The 13742-nt window shown below is 47.5% G+C and overlaps 1 protein-coding gene across 1 annotated transcript in view; it reads right to left on the bottom strand.

Moving 5' to 3' along the window:
- nup133 (nucleoporin 133) overlaps positions 1–10107 on the bottom strand; it is a 54079-nt gene extending 43972 nt beyond the window's left edge. The window contains exons 1-2 of the mRNA XM_033026289.1: positions 9768–10107; positions 2078–2196 (exon numbers count right to left, since the gene is read on the bottom strand). Coding sequence (XP_032882180.1) covers positions 2078–2196; positions 9768–9943 — 295 coding nt within the window. The 5' untranslated portion in view covers positions 9944–10107. The remainder of the gene's footprint in view (positions 1–2077; positions 2197–9767) is intronic.
- Between the last annotated feature and the right edge of the window lie 3635 nt (positions 10108–13742).

A 13742-nucleotide genomic window follows, 5' to 3' on the forward strand; every position in this document is an offset into this window, starting at 1 on the left:
ACGTCCAATACTGACATGTGCAACAGACCGAGATGCTGCCAGAACCATGCAACTCTTTGCGTGCTGGTCGCAGAAGAACGACTGCTATTGTACATTACAATTGCTCCACTGTTTTAAATCTTTATTTATCTATACATTATGGAACACTTGATTGTAATAATGTACTAGACCAAGTGCAGACCCGTTGGGTCTGTTCCCCCAACGTGCGGTTGTGGGGGGGGAGGCGGCATGCAGCGTCACACACTAACTACCCCCACACTCACGCTAATGGAGGGGAGGAGGGGGAAGAGAGAAAGAGGGGGGGGGGAGAGGAGAGAGGGGGGAGAGGAGGGGGGGGGGGGGAGGAGAGGGAAAGGGGGGAGGGGGGGAGAGAGAGGGGGGGGGAGAGAGAGGGAGAGAGAGAGAGAGGGAGAGAGAGGGGGGGAGAGAGAGGGGGGGAGGAGAGAGGGGGGGAGAGAGAGGGGGGGAGAGAGAGGGGGGAGAGAGAGGGGGGGCGAGGGGGAGAGAGAGGTGGGGAGCAGGGAGGGGGAGGGAGGGTGGAGGGAAGGGGGTAGGGGTGTGTGGAGGGGAGGGGGGTTTAGGGGAGGGATGGTGGGGGAGGGGAGGAGGGGGAGAAAAAGAGGGGAGAGAGAGAGGGGAGGAGAGGAGAGGGGGGAGAGGAGAGGAGGGGGGAGAGGAGAGGGAGGGGGGGAGAGGAGAGGGAGGGGGGGGGAGGAGAGGGAGGGGGGGAGAGGAGAGGGAGGGGGAGGAGGAGAGGGAGGGGGGAGAGGAGAGGGAGGGGGGAGAGGAGAGGGGGGGGAGGAGAGGGAGGGGGGAGAGGAGAGGGAGAGGGGAGAGGAGAGGGAGGGGGGGAGAGGAGAGGGAGGGGGGAGAGGAGAGGGAGGGGGGAGAGGAGAGGGAGGAGGGGAGAGGAGAGGGGAGGAGGAGAGGGGGGGGAGAGGGGGGGGGAGAGAGGAGAGGGGGGGGAAGAGAGGAGAGGGGGGGGGAAGAGAGGAGGAGAGGGGGGGGGGGGGAGAGGAGAGGGAGGGGGGGGGGGAGAGGAGAGTGCCTTTTTACTTCAACCCAAACCCAAACAACCATTTGCAGGCAGTGCTTTTTTTACCTCTAACCATATTTTCAAACCAAATTAAGGGTACTCACAGTGCTATAGACATTTGTCAGTGTCATTCAGAGCTCTGATTGAGGCACACCACTTGCAGAGACTGATTGAGGGCAAACCACTGCAGAGACTGATTGAGGCACACCACTTCCTGGTTTTATAGTCCCTCCCCCTCCCTCCAGCAGGGGCAGCAGAGAGAATGGGGAATTTTGTGAAAATATTAATATCTCTTGTCAATTTTCATCGACGGGGAAAATCCTCGGCACACATGCGGCGGAGGGGGGCTCTGAGCGAGGTGGCCAAAAATGACGGCCGTAGGTGGCGGCGTACTCTCGGAAATCGCAGCACAAAAAGCCAAAACCGGTCAAGAACAGACTTTTAGTTATATAGATATAGTTTTTTATTTGACTGGAAAGTATGCAATAAAAAGTATTTCACTGTATCTCAGTACACATTACAATAATAAACTAAACTAATACTCTATTAAATAATAACATACAATCTTTTGTTTTTCAGCTTGCAGTCCCAAAAATGAACTTATTGCTATTGAATAAACCTTTATTTTTTGAAAATCCGTGGGAAAAATAACTGTTATTGCGAGTTTGAAACTTTCTAGCCCCTAACCCTCTTTGACATAATTGTCATTATAACGCAATTTTCTGTAAAATGATGCTTCTTAGGATGCAATATCTTGTTAAGCAAAAGGCACGTGCCGGCCATAGATTTTTAGACACAACAGCAATTTTTCCATGCAGGATTAACAAAAATGAAGGTTTTAATTGATTACAACTTTATTTGTATGGCAAAATAATCAACTGTTTTCATTTTGCTTTAAGGTTGAACAGTGTTTTGATAAAAATAATAAGACACATTGGAATAAATCAGTTTAGCATAGAAAAAGTTCTAAACTTACAAACAACAGAGTATAGAGATGATAATTTATACACTATTCAGTTTCTTGGTCATGAAAAAATTTACCTTCGGCTAGAGTTATCGCCTCCATAACCTTCACAGGAAGAGATGACCCAAAACTTCTTATTTCATAGTTGAGGGTCTCGGCAACTGTTTGATATTGTGCTCCTCTGGTTGGTGTTGAACTACAACGATAAAAATTATTCTGGTCAAAATTTACAATGGTGATTACATTTAAATCTCAAAGCTAACATGAAAGGTCCTGGGTGGAAAAATATATTCAACTTTACAGGTATTCCATCACAGGAAACAGACTATTAACCCACATCACAGGAAACAGACTATTGACTGGCATCTACTACAAACCTACTGACTCCCATAGCTATCTAGACAACACTTCTTCCCACCCTGCTTCTTGTAGACTCCATCCCTACTCCCAATTCCTCCATCTATGCCGCATCTGCACCCAGGATGAGGTGTTCCATACCAGGGCATCGGAGATGTCCTCATTCTTTTGGGAATGGGGGTTCTCCTCTTCCATTATAGATGAGGCTCTCACTAGGGTCTCCTCGATATCCAGCAGCTCCGCTCTTACTCCCCCTCACCCTATTCGTAACAAGGACAGAGTCCCCTTTGTTCTCAACTTCCACCCCATCAGCCGTTGCATACAGCATATAATCCTCCAAAATGTTGCCACCTCCAACGGGATCCCACTACTGGCCACATCTTCCCATCTCCACCCCTTTCTGCTTTCCGCAGAGACCGTTCCCTCCAAAACTCCCTGGTAAACTCGTCCCTTCCCACCCAAACCATCCCCTCCCGGGTACTTTCCCCTGCAACCGCAGGAAATGCTACACTTGTCCCTTTACCTCCCCCCCCCCTCGACTCAATAAACAATAGGTGTAGGAGTAGGCCATTCGGCCCGTCGAGCCAGCACCGCCAATCAATGTGATCATGGCTGATCATCCCCAAACAGTACCCCGTTCCTGCCTTCTCCCCATATCCCCTGACTCCGCTATCTTTAAGTGTCCAGAGAACCGGCCTCCACCGCCCTCTGAGGCAGAGAATTCCACAGACTCACAACTCTCTGTGTGAAAAAGTGTTTCCTCATCTCCGTTCTAAATGCCATACCCCTTAATCTTAAACTGTGGCCCCTGGTTCTAGATTCCCCCAACACCGGGAACATGTTTCCTGCCTCTAGCGTGTCCAAACCCTTAATAATCTTATATGTTTCAATAAGATTCCCTCTCATCCTTCTAGAGTATACAAGCCCAGCCTCTCCATTCTCTCAGCGTATGACAGTCCCACCATCCCGGGAATTAACCTTGTGAACCTACGCTGCACTCCCTCAATAGCAAGAATGTCTTTCCTCAAATTAGGGGACCAAAACTGCACACAAAACTCCAGAAGTGGTCTCACTAGGGCCCTATACAACAGCAGAAGGTCCTCTTTGCTCGTATACTCAACTCCTCTTGTTATGACTCCATCCAAGGGCCCAAACAGTCTTTCCACGTGAGGCAGAGGTTCACTTGCACCTCCTTCAACCTCATCTACAGTATCCGCTGTTCCAGGTGTCAACTTCTCTACATCGGCGATACCAAGCGCAAGCTCGGCGATCGTTTCGTTGAACACCTCCGTTCGGTCCGTCTTGACCTACCTGATGTCCCGCTGGCACAACTCTCCCTCCCATTCCGACCTTTCTGTCCTGGGCCTCCTCCATTGTCAGAGTGAGGCCCAGCGCAAATTGGAGGAACAGCACCTCATATTTTGCTTGGGTGGTTTACACCCCAGAGGTATGAACATTGACCTCTAACTTTCGACAGCCCTTACTTTCTCTCTCCATCACCTCCCCTTCCCAGTGCTCCCACCAGTCTTACTGTCTCTGCCTACATTCTATCTTTGTCCCTCCCCTAACATCAGTCTGAAGAAGGGTCTCGACCCAAAACGGCGCCAATTCCTTCTCTCCATAGATGCTGCCTCACCCGCTGAGTTACTCCAGCATTTTGTGTCCACCAAAAGATTCCAAGAGTTCGTATAATGGAACACAGGAGGAAAGATAAATGTGGGCCCCGGTGATTGAGTTACAGAATGGATTACGATGGTGAATGACAAATACTTAGTCTGTTTTAACCGTATCTGCAGATTATCAACCGAGCATAAAAGCAGAGAAGCTGTGCTGAATCATTACAAAACATTGCTGCAGTTGAATCAAAGTAGCGTGTTTTATTGTTATCATTTTATCGAAAGGATGGAAAGACGTGAGAAAGGGTCCAGATATGATTTACGATAATGGCTGCTGGGATGAGGACTGCAGTTACGTTAGAGATGATAAAATGTATTAAAAATGAGCAATCGGGACAGGGTGGATCGTGGGAGATTGTTCCCTCTAATGGAGAGGTTAAGGACCAAAGGTCGCAGCAATAATATGAAAGGGAAGAGAACACAAGGAAAAAGGTTTAGGCAACATGTGGCTGGAATCTAAAGCATGCTGCCTTAGATGAAATGGAAGTAGGTTTCGTTGCGGCTTTCAAGAGGTGATTGGATAAACATATGGAGAAAATCTTGCAAAGTTGCAGAGAAAGGGATGGACGGTGAAACAAGAGAATTACTCCAATGGAGAGAGAGCTCTTGCAGATGTGATGTGCTGAATGGCTCCTTTTTGTACTTGGGCAATCTTTCAAAATTCACCCAATTTTTGTAAACCAGAGTGTAAAGTAGTAACTTTGCACTTTATCAGTCATCTACTTGCATATGGTCATAAGTGATAGGAGCAGAATTAGGCCATCCAGCCCATCAAGTCTGCTCCGCCATTTAATCATGGCTGATCTATCTCTCCTTCCTAAACCCATTCTCCTGCCTTCTCCCCTTAACACCCAACACCTGTACTTAATCAACAATCTATCTATCTCTGCCTTAAAAATATCGATTGATTTGGCCTCAACAGGCCTTCTATGGCGAAGAATTCCAGATTCACCACCCTCTGAACAAAGAAAATCCTCCTCATCTTCCCTAAAGGAAGGTCCTTTAATTCGGAGGCTATGATCCCTGGTCTTAGACTCTCCCACTTGTAGAAACATCCTCTCCACATCCACTCTCTCCAAGCCTTCCACTACAAAATCATAAACTGATAACGTGACGTCAAGATGACCTTACAAACAGTTGTTGTTTAACTTATCTACCTGTTTATTTTATTTATTAAATAATTCCATGGTATCTGGGAACTGATGGCAAGATCATAATTTATTGCACATCACTATAGGGCCTTTTTGAGAAGAGACTCGAGCATCAATTAGTTACGTTCGGAGTCATACATCAGACAGACCAGGCAAAGGCAGCAGACTTTCTCCCCCAAGTGGACATCAGTGAACCAAATGGGGATCAAGCTTTTGATGATGTAGTTCTGATAGAGGGAAAGTCTGTTTGTATTTTCCAAAGACATTTGAGGTACCACATAAAGGGCTCCAACAGAAAATGAGGGTTTATTAAAGACAGAAAACTGAAATGGTTTTTTAAAGTGTAAAATAAATTATGGTGGTGCCAAAATAAATTATCCACAATTATGACAAAGCAGTGTGCATAATGCATTGTAGTTTATAAATTGAAAACAGAAGCAACTTTTTAAATATTGAGTGAGTAGAAATGTTGGTGAAATGCTTTATGAGATACAGAAAATGGGAGATGGGAGCAACATCACCCGGCGAGAACGGCCTGGAACATCGGGCCTCCGTAGAGGCAACTGTGGAGGCCTCAATAGGCCCGACTATGGGTGAACTGGGGTTGGGGACTGGACTTTGTGCCTTCCCTCATAATGGGAACCATTGTGGGGGGGTGTTCTTTATGTTTAAAACTCTTATTAATGTTATGTCTGTATTCCTTCTTTATGTGCTGCAAAATGGCAAGAAGCATTTCACTTCACTACACCTAGGTGTATGTGAATGTGACCAATAAAATACCTTTGATACTTTGATAGTCCCAAGGACAGATTAATATCTCATATATTCTTACAACATTGAAGGGAGACATTCATACCCTCACATCTATACCATCTTTCAAAACATTGCTAATCATCCCATCCCACATGGATTTTACTGTAATATATTCTTTCTCACATGCTCACCAACCATGGTACTGTTTTCTTATTGTCACGTGTACAGAGATACAGTGAAAAGCTTTGGTTTGCATGCTAACCAGGCAAATCAAACCACACAAATGCAAAAACAAAAGAAACAGAATATAGCAATACAGCTCTAAAGGGCAAGATGAAAGAAAAAACTAACACTGATTCTCCTGCCACCTACCTTACGCTAGAGAACAAATGTCTTTGGGATGCAGAAGGAATTCAAAGCTCGGTGGAATTACTGCACGGAAGTCAGGATTGAACCTTGGTCCTTGATCTGAGCATACTGCTCTGCTTGCCTACCACCCAGATTGGCTTGTGTTCATCAGGCTCACAAAATTGAGAGCAACTGACAAGGTGGATGGCACAACATTAGCTGAAGTTTAGATCAAAGGGGTTGGGGTTGTCACCCATTTAAGACTGAACTGAGGAAAAAATTATCTCCAAAGAGGTTGTAAATCTTTAGAATCCTTTAGTCAGAGGGTGGTGAATCTGTGGAATTATTTCGTACAGAAGGCCGTGGAGGCCGTCAGTGGATATTTTTAAGGCAGAGATAGATAAAATCTTGATTAGTACGGTGTCAGAGGTGATGGGGAGAAGGCAGGAGAATGGGGTTAGGAGGATAAGATAGATCAGCCATGATTGCATGGTGGAGTAGATTTGATGGGGGCGAATGGCCTAATTCCTTGTTACCTTCTGACCACTTAAGAGGGTTATGTGTGCACTGCAATTAATGAAAGTCAAGGTACACTTGGAAACGGAATGTGAAGATTGGGCAGGAAAATGGTTTTGAGGAAGGAATTAATGTCTTATCCAGTGGTGGAATAGGCGGAAGATTCTTGTGGTCTGAAACTGTTTCTGTTGCTCTGCAAATCAGGCTGGGAAAACCCACAATTCCGCATCAGTGACAGAAACTTTGCTTTCAGCTTCAATAGGGCAAAACAGCTGAATTTATTCAACCTTAGATAATTAGAACTGCATAATGCATGTTGAAATATAAATGTACAAGGCATCAGAAGAGAAGAGAGCAAAGAGATGAGTGTAGGAGGTGGATTCTCACGCGAGGTTGAGACTGAATGTCTCTGGCTGGACATAGACAATAGGTGCAGGAGGAGGCCATTCGGCCCTTCGAATCAGCACCCCCATTCATTGCGATCATGGCTGATCGTCCCCTATCAATAGGGAGGTTTCACCCATGACCCGTACTGTTGCTACACTACGCCAAGTGGAGTACACGTGATGAACTGCAGGTAAGTACTTCCCATTGTTTCCAGCGTAGCGGGCCCGTTAAAACCCGCCGAAATTGTCCATTTTTGCGCTGTAAATAATTATGGAAATCGGGATAAGCGTGAGAGACATTTAGCCTACTTCAGAATTCCAAAAGTGAGGAGAAATGACGGTAGATAGAAGCGAGAGCTGAAGGGACAACAGCCAGAGTGCTTGGCGAACATTGGCCGTTTGCTCACTGCATTTCATCAACTAAGGCATTATTTGTGTTTTTTCTTGAATCCTTTGGCATCTAAAAAGTTTCAGAAGTGATAAATCTGGCTGTAAAATTTTTTAATCGCCCATGGTTCTCAAGTGGGGTTTTACATACAAAAAGAAAACGCCTCTGAAGCAAAATTTACAGCCAGATTTATCACGTGAGACTTTTTAAGATACCAAAGGAATCAAGAAAAACCACAAATAATGCCTTACTGTTGATGAAATGCAGTGAGCAAACGCGATAATTCCCAATATTTTCAATTTCCGATATCTGCACGGTCAATGTTCGCCAAGGACTTTAGCTGCTGCTGTCCCTTCAGTTCTCACTACTCTTTACCTTCATTTCGCTTCACTTTTGGAATTCTGAAGTTGGGTACGTCTCTCACGCTTACCCCGACTTCCACAATTTTTTACAGCGCAAAAATTCAACATTTTGGCGGTTTTTAACAGGTAGGAAAGTACGCATTTCATGCATTAATAACATATACCGGAAGTTACGGATGTTCTCCAGATGGATTGAGCGGCTCCGTGCGTCAAGCCCTATGATCCTGTGACCTTACGTGCAACCCCCCTATAGGGTGATTTCACGAAAGAACTGGATCATAGATCCTCACCCACGTGACCGCAAAATTTAACTGGGGTACAAACGTCACTTCCAGTACATGTTATTGATGCTAGAAACGCGTACTTTCAAACCTGTTAAAAACCGCGAAAACGGTTAGTTTTTGAGCTGTAAATAACTGTGCCAGTCGGGGTGACCGTGAGACACAGCTATCTTACTTTAGAGTCCAGAAGATAAAGAAAAACGACGGTAAAGACAAGAGAGCGCTGAAGGGAAAATAACAGCGGAAGTTGTTGGCCGTGCAGATATAAAGATAGAAAATATCGGGAATTATCGCGTTTGCTCACTGCATTTCATCAAAACATCAATAATGCCTTAGTTTTGATGAAATGCAGTGAGCAAACGCGATAACTGTGTCTCACGGCCATCCCGACTGGTAGTTATTTACAGCGCAAAAACTAACCGTTTTCGCGGTTTTTAACAGGTTTGAAAATACGCGTTTCTAGCATCAATAACATGTACTGGAAGTGACGTTTGTACCCCAGTTGGATTTTGCGGCTCCGTGCGTGAAGACCTATGACCCAGTGACCTTTCGTGAAATCACCCTATAAACCGGTGGCTGCCTTCTCCCCATATCCCTTGACTCCACTAGCCCCTAGAGCTCTATCTAACTCTGTCTTAAATCCATCCAGTGATTTGGCCTCCACTGCCCTCTGTGGCAGGGAATTCCATAAATTCACAACTCTCTGGGTGAAAACGTTTTTTCTCACCTCAGTCTTAATTGACCTCCCCTTTATTCTAAGACTGGGGCCCCTGGTTCTGGACTCGCCCAACATTGGGAACACTTTTCCTGCATCTAGCTTGTCCAGTCCTTTTATAATTTTATATGTTTCTATGAGATCCTCCCTCATCCTTCCAAACTCCAGTGAATACAAGCCTAGTCTTTTCAATCTTTCCTCATATGACAGCCCCGCCATCCCAGGGATCAATCTCGTGAACCTACGCTGCACTGCCTCAATCACAAGGATGTCCTTCCTCAAATTAGGAGACCAAAACTGTACGCAATACTCCAGATGTGGTCTCACCAGAGCCCTATACAACTGCAGAAGAACCTCTTTACTCCTATACTGAAATCCTCTTGTTATGAAGGCCAACATTCCATTAGCTTTCTTCACTGCCTGCTGTACCTGCACGCCAACTTTCAGTGACCGGTGTACAAGGACACCCAGGTCTCGCTGTACCTCCCCCTTACCTAACCTAACCCCATTCACATAATAATCTGCCCCCTTGTTTTTGCCGCCAAAGTGGATAACCTCACATTTATCTATATTATACTGCATCTGCCCACTCACTCAACCTGTCCAGGTTACCCTGCAACTCTTCACAGTTCACAATGCAACCCAGCTTTGTGTCATCCGCAAACGTGCTAGTGTTGCTCCTAATTCCCAATGGACAGTTGTGAACGACTGGCGGAGCCGGGGCCCGGGGCGGGGACTGGGGGACTGGGGGTCGGGTCTGTCTTCGGACTGAAGCCTCGGCTCATCTAAAGCTGGACAAGTTGCAGAAAGACACGGCCTCTCGCCCCAACTCACCGGCTGCAAAGCGTGGCGCGCCAGGCCGGGGACAAGACGCCGGTCGCGCCCGCAGACACGCTCCGCCGGCCCTGCACCGTGAAGCCGCCGCCGCCGCCGCCGCCTGGGCCTCGAGGTGATCCGTAGCAACTGCCCGGGGGCCGCCTGGTGCCTGCGGGGGCCCGCGGTGAAAACATGGTGGCTCCGGCCCGCCTCGCTCCGTCAGTCTCCCACCGACCCCGCGTCTCTCTCTGTGTGTATCCACCGCACACTCTCTACCCCGCGCTCCCAGCCCGGCTCCCCCACTCTGTCTCTGTCTCTGTCTCCCACACACGGACTGTCAGCGCCGTCCGCGCGCTCCGTGTTCCCGCCTCACTAACGGCCGCTCATTGGACGCTGCTCCACGTCGCACGTTAATAAACGTCCCCCTGATTGGCACCAACTCCACACTGACCCAGACACAAACTCCACACTGACCCAGACACAAGCTCCACACTGACCCAGACACAAACTCCACACTGACCCAGACACAAACTCCACACTGACCCAGACACAAACTCCACACTGACCCAGACACCAACTCCACACTGACCCAGACACAAGTTCCACACTGACCCAGACACAAGCTCCACACTGACCCAGACACAAGCTCCACACTGACCCAGACACAAGCTCCACACTGACCCAGACACAAGCTCCACACTGACCCAGACACAAGCTCCACACTGACCCAGACACAAGCTCCACACTGACCCAGACACAAACTCCACACTAACACAGACACAAACCCCACACTATCCCAGACACAAGCTCCACACTAACCCAGACACAAACTCCACAATTACCCAGACACAAACTCCACACTAACACAGACACAAACCCCACACTATCCCAGACACAAACTCCACACTAACCCAGACACAAACTCCACAATTACCCAGACACAAACTCTACACTAACCCAGGCACAAGCTCTAGAGAACACCGGTGGCAGCAATGACTGCCTCTCCAACAGCCTGTCCGTCCCTTCTCTGTTATTTTATAGTATGTGTTAAATGTATGTTTTAGTGTTCTTTAGCTTGTTTTATGTGGGGGGGGGATGGGAGGGGAAACTTTTTTTTAAATCTCTGACATCGACGGAGATGCGATTTTTTCCCATATCGTATCTCCGTCCGCACTGGGGACTGAAGTCAGCTGGAGACCAACATCGGGAGCTCCAACCGCGGGAGCCTGCGGACTAACACCATGGAGACCGACTTCAGGAGCTCCAAACTGCAGGAGCTTCGACCGCCCCAACACGGGAGCTTCGATCGACACGACGCAGGATCTTCAATCGCTGGCTGCGTGAGCTTCGATTGTCCCGACAGATGGTTCGACTGCCCCGACTGTGGAAGAATAAAGAGGAAGATTAAAATGTATTGCCTTCCATCACAGTGAGGAGCATGGGGAATCTGCTGTGGTGGATGTTTATGTTAACTTTTATGTAGTTGTGTGTCTTGTTGCTTTTTTAAAAAAGTTTGGCTGTATAGCAATACGAATATTACTGTACATGTGACATTAAAAGACCTTTGACACAAGCTCTAGAGAACACAGTAACAATAGCTCTAGAGACTAGCACGGGCACAAGCTCTAGAGGACACAGGCACAAGATGACAAAAAGCTGGAGTAACTCAGCGGGACAGGCAGCATCTCTGGTGAGAAGGAATGGGTGACGTTTCGGGTCGAGACCATTCCTCAGACTGGATAGGGATAAGGGAAACGAGAGATATAGACGGTGATGTGGAGAGATAAAGAACAATGAATGAAAGATATTCATAAAAGTAACGATGATAAAGGAAACAGCACATAGTAAACTGTTTGTTAGGTGAAAATGAGCAGCTAGTGCAACTTGGGTGGGGGAGGGATAGAGAGAGAATGTCGGGGCTACCTAAAGTGAGAGAAATCAATATTTATACCACTGGGCTAAACGCTGCCCAAGCAAAATATGAGATGCTGTTCCTCCAATTTGTGTTTAGCCTCACTCTGACAATGGAGGAGACCGAGGACAGAGAGGTCTGTGGGAATGAGAAGGAGAATTAAAGTGTCCAGCAACCGGGAGATCAGGTTGTTTCACGCGGGCTGAGCAAAGATGTTCCACGAAGCAATCGCCCAGCCTGCGTTTGGTCTCGCTGATGTATAAGAGTCCACATGTTGAACAATGGATCTAGTAGATGAGGTTGGATAAGGTGCAAGTTGCACCTGTCTGGCCTGCTAAGTTACTCCAGCTTTTTGTGTCTATCCTCGGTTTAAACCAGCATCTGCAGTTCCTTCTTATACAGTTCCAGAGAACACAGTAACACAGGTACAAGCTCTAGAGACCACAGTAACAGAGGTCCAAGCTCTTGGGAATCAGAATCAGAATCACATTTTATTTGCCAAGTATGTTTTGCAACATATGAGGAATTTCATTGGCCAGGTCAGTCATACAATTAAAAGCAACAGATCACTCAAAAACACATTTTAACAAGAACATCCACCACAGTGACTCCTACACATTCCTCACTGTGATGGAAGGTGAAATAAAGTTCAAGTCTCTTCCCTTTGTTCTTCCTCGGTCGTGGGCCTCGAACCTCCATTGACGGGATGGTTTTGACTCCTGTAGCCGGCGGCATTCGGGTCCTCCGTGTCGAGGCGATCCTCTCCCGCATCGGGGGGATGTCAGCTCCCCCGCGCCCGGCGATCGAACCTCGCGTCGGGGCTGGTCAAACCTTCCGCGATGTTGGAGCTCCCGACTCGGCCTCTCCCGACTACGAGCTTGATGGTAAGTCCGCGGTGGGATTGATCCCAGGCAAGGGATCAGCTCCGATGTTAAGTCCGCGCCCCGCGGTGGGGCTCACGACAGTCCGAGACGGCTCCCAGCTCCATCGATGGTAGGCTGCAGAGCCCGGAGAATGTGATCCGAAAATTGATCACATCTCCGGGAAGGTAAGAACTTGACAAAAAGTTTCCCCTGATCCCCTCCCCCTCTCCCCACATAAAACAAACCGAAGAACATTAAAACAAACTTTGATTGCACTAAAAAATAACAAAAAGAAAAAACATACAGACTGCCGACAGGGTAGCCATCTCCCAGGAGCCCCTGGTGAACACAAGTATAAGCTCTAGAGACCACAATAACACAGGTACAAGCTCTTAGGAGCACAAGTATAAGCTCTAGAGACCACAGTAACACAGGTACAAGCTCTAGAGACCATAGTAACACAGGCACAAGCTCTAGAGGACACAGTAACATAATTAGAAGCTGTCAAGAACACAGTAACACGGGTACAAGCTCTAGAGAACATGGTGGCAGAGGTACAATCTCCAGAGAACATGGTGACAGAGGTACCCAGCGGAGAACATGAACAGGGGGCAATACAGGTACAATCTCGAGAGAACACAGGTACAATCTCGAGAGATTGGAGTAACTCGGGTACCATCTCTGGAGAAAATGGAGTAACACAGGTACCCAATGGAGAACAGCGGTCAATACAGGTATCATCTCTAGAGAATGCAGTAACCTAGGTACCATCTGCGGAGAACACAGGAACCCAGGTCCCATCTCTATAGAACACACAAAGTCAGGCATCATCTCTGGAGAACGCAGGCAGGTAGCTACAGGGACACCTTAACAGTGCTGGAGTAATTTAGGAGGTCAGGCAGCATCTGTAGGGGAAGTAGATAGGGAGCTACAGGGATTGCTTCACACAGTGCTGAAGTAACTCGGGACAGGGAGCTGCAGGAACAGATTCACACACAGAGCTGGGGTAACTGGGGACAGGGAGCTGCAGGGACAGATTCACACACAGTGCTGGGGTAACTCAGGGCGCTAGGGGCTGCAGGTTTACACCCGAGTCTCAGATACAAGTGTTGATGTTAATCCAGTCAATGTTTTTTAAATGGAAAGAGAAGGGCTGGTGCAAGGAAGGGAAAACATGTGTGAAAAGTAGGTAAAAGTAACATAAAAAGACTCCATTTA

Source organism: Amblyraja radiata, chromosome 8 (genome assembly GCF_010909765.2).
Source record: "Amblyraja radiata isolate CabotCenter1 chromosome 8, sAmbRad1.1.pri, whole genome shotgun sequence".
In the NCBI taxonomy this organism is placed as follows: domain Eukaryota; kingdom Metazoa; phylum Chordata; class Chondrichthyes; order Rajiformes; family Rajidae; genus Amblyraja; species Amblyraja radiata.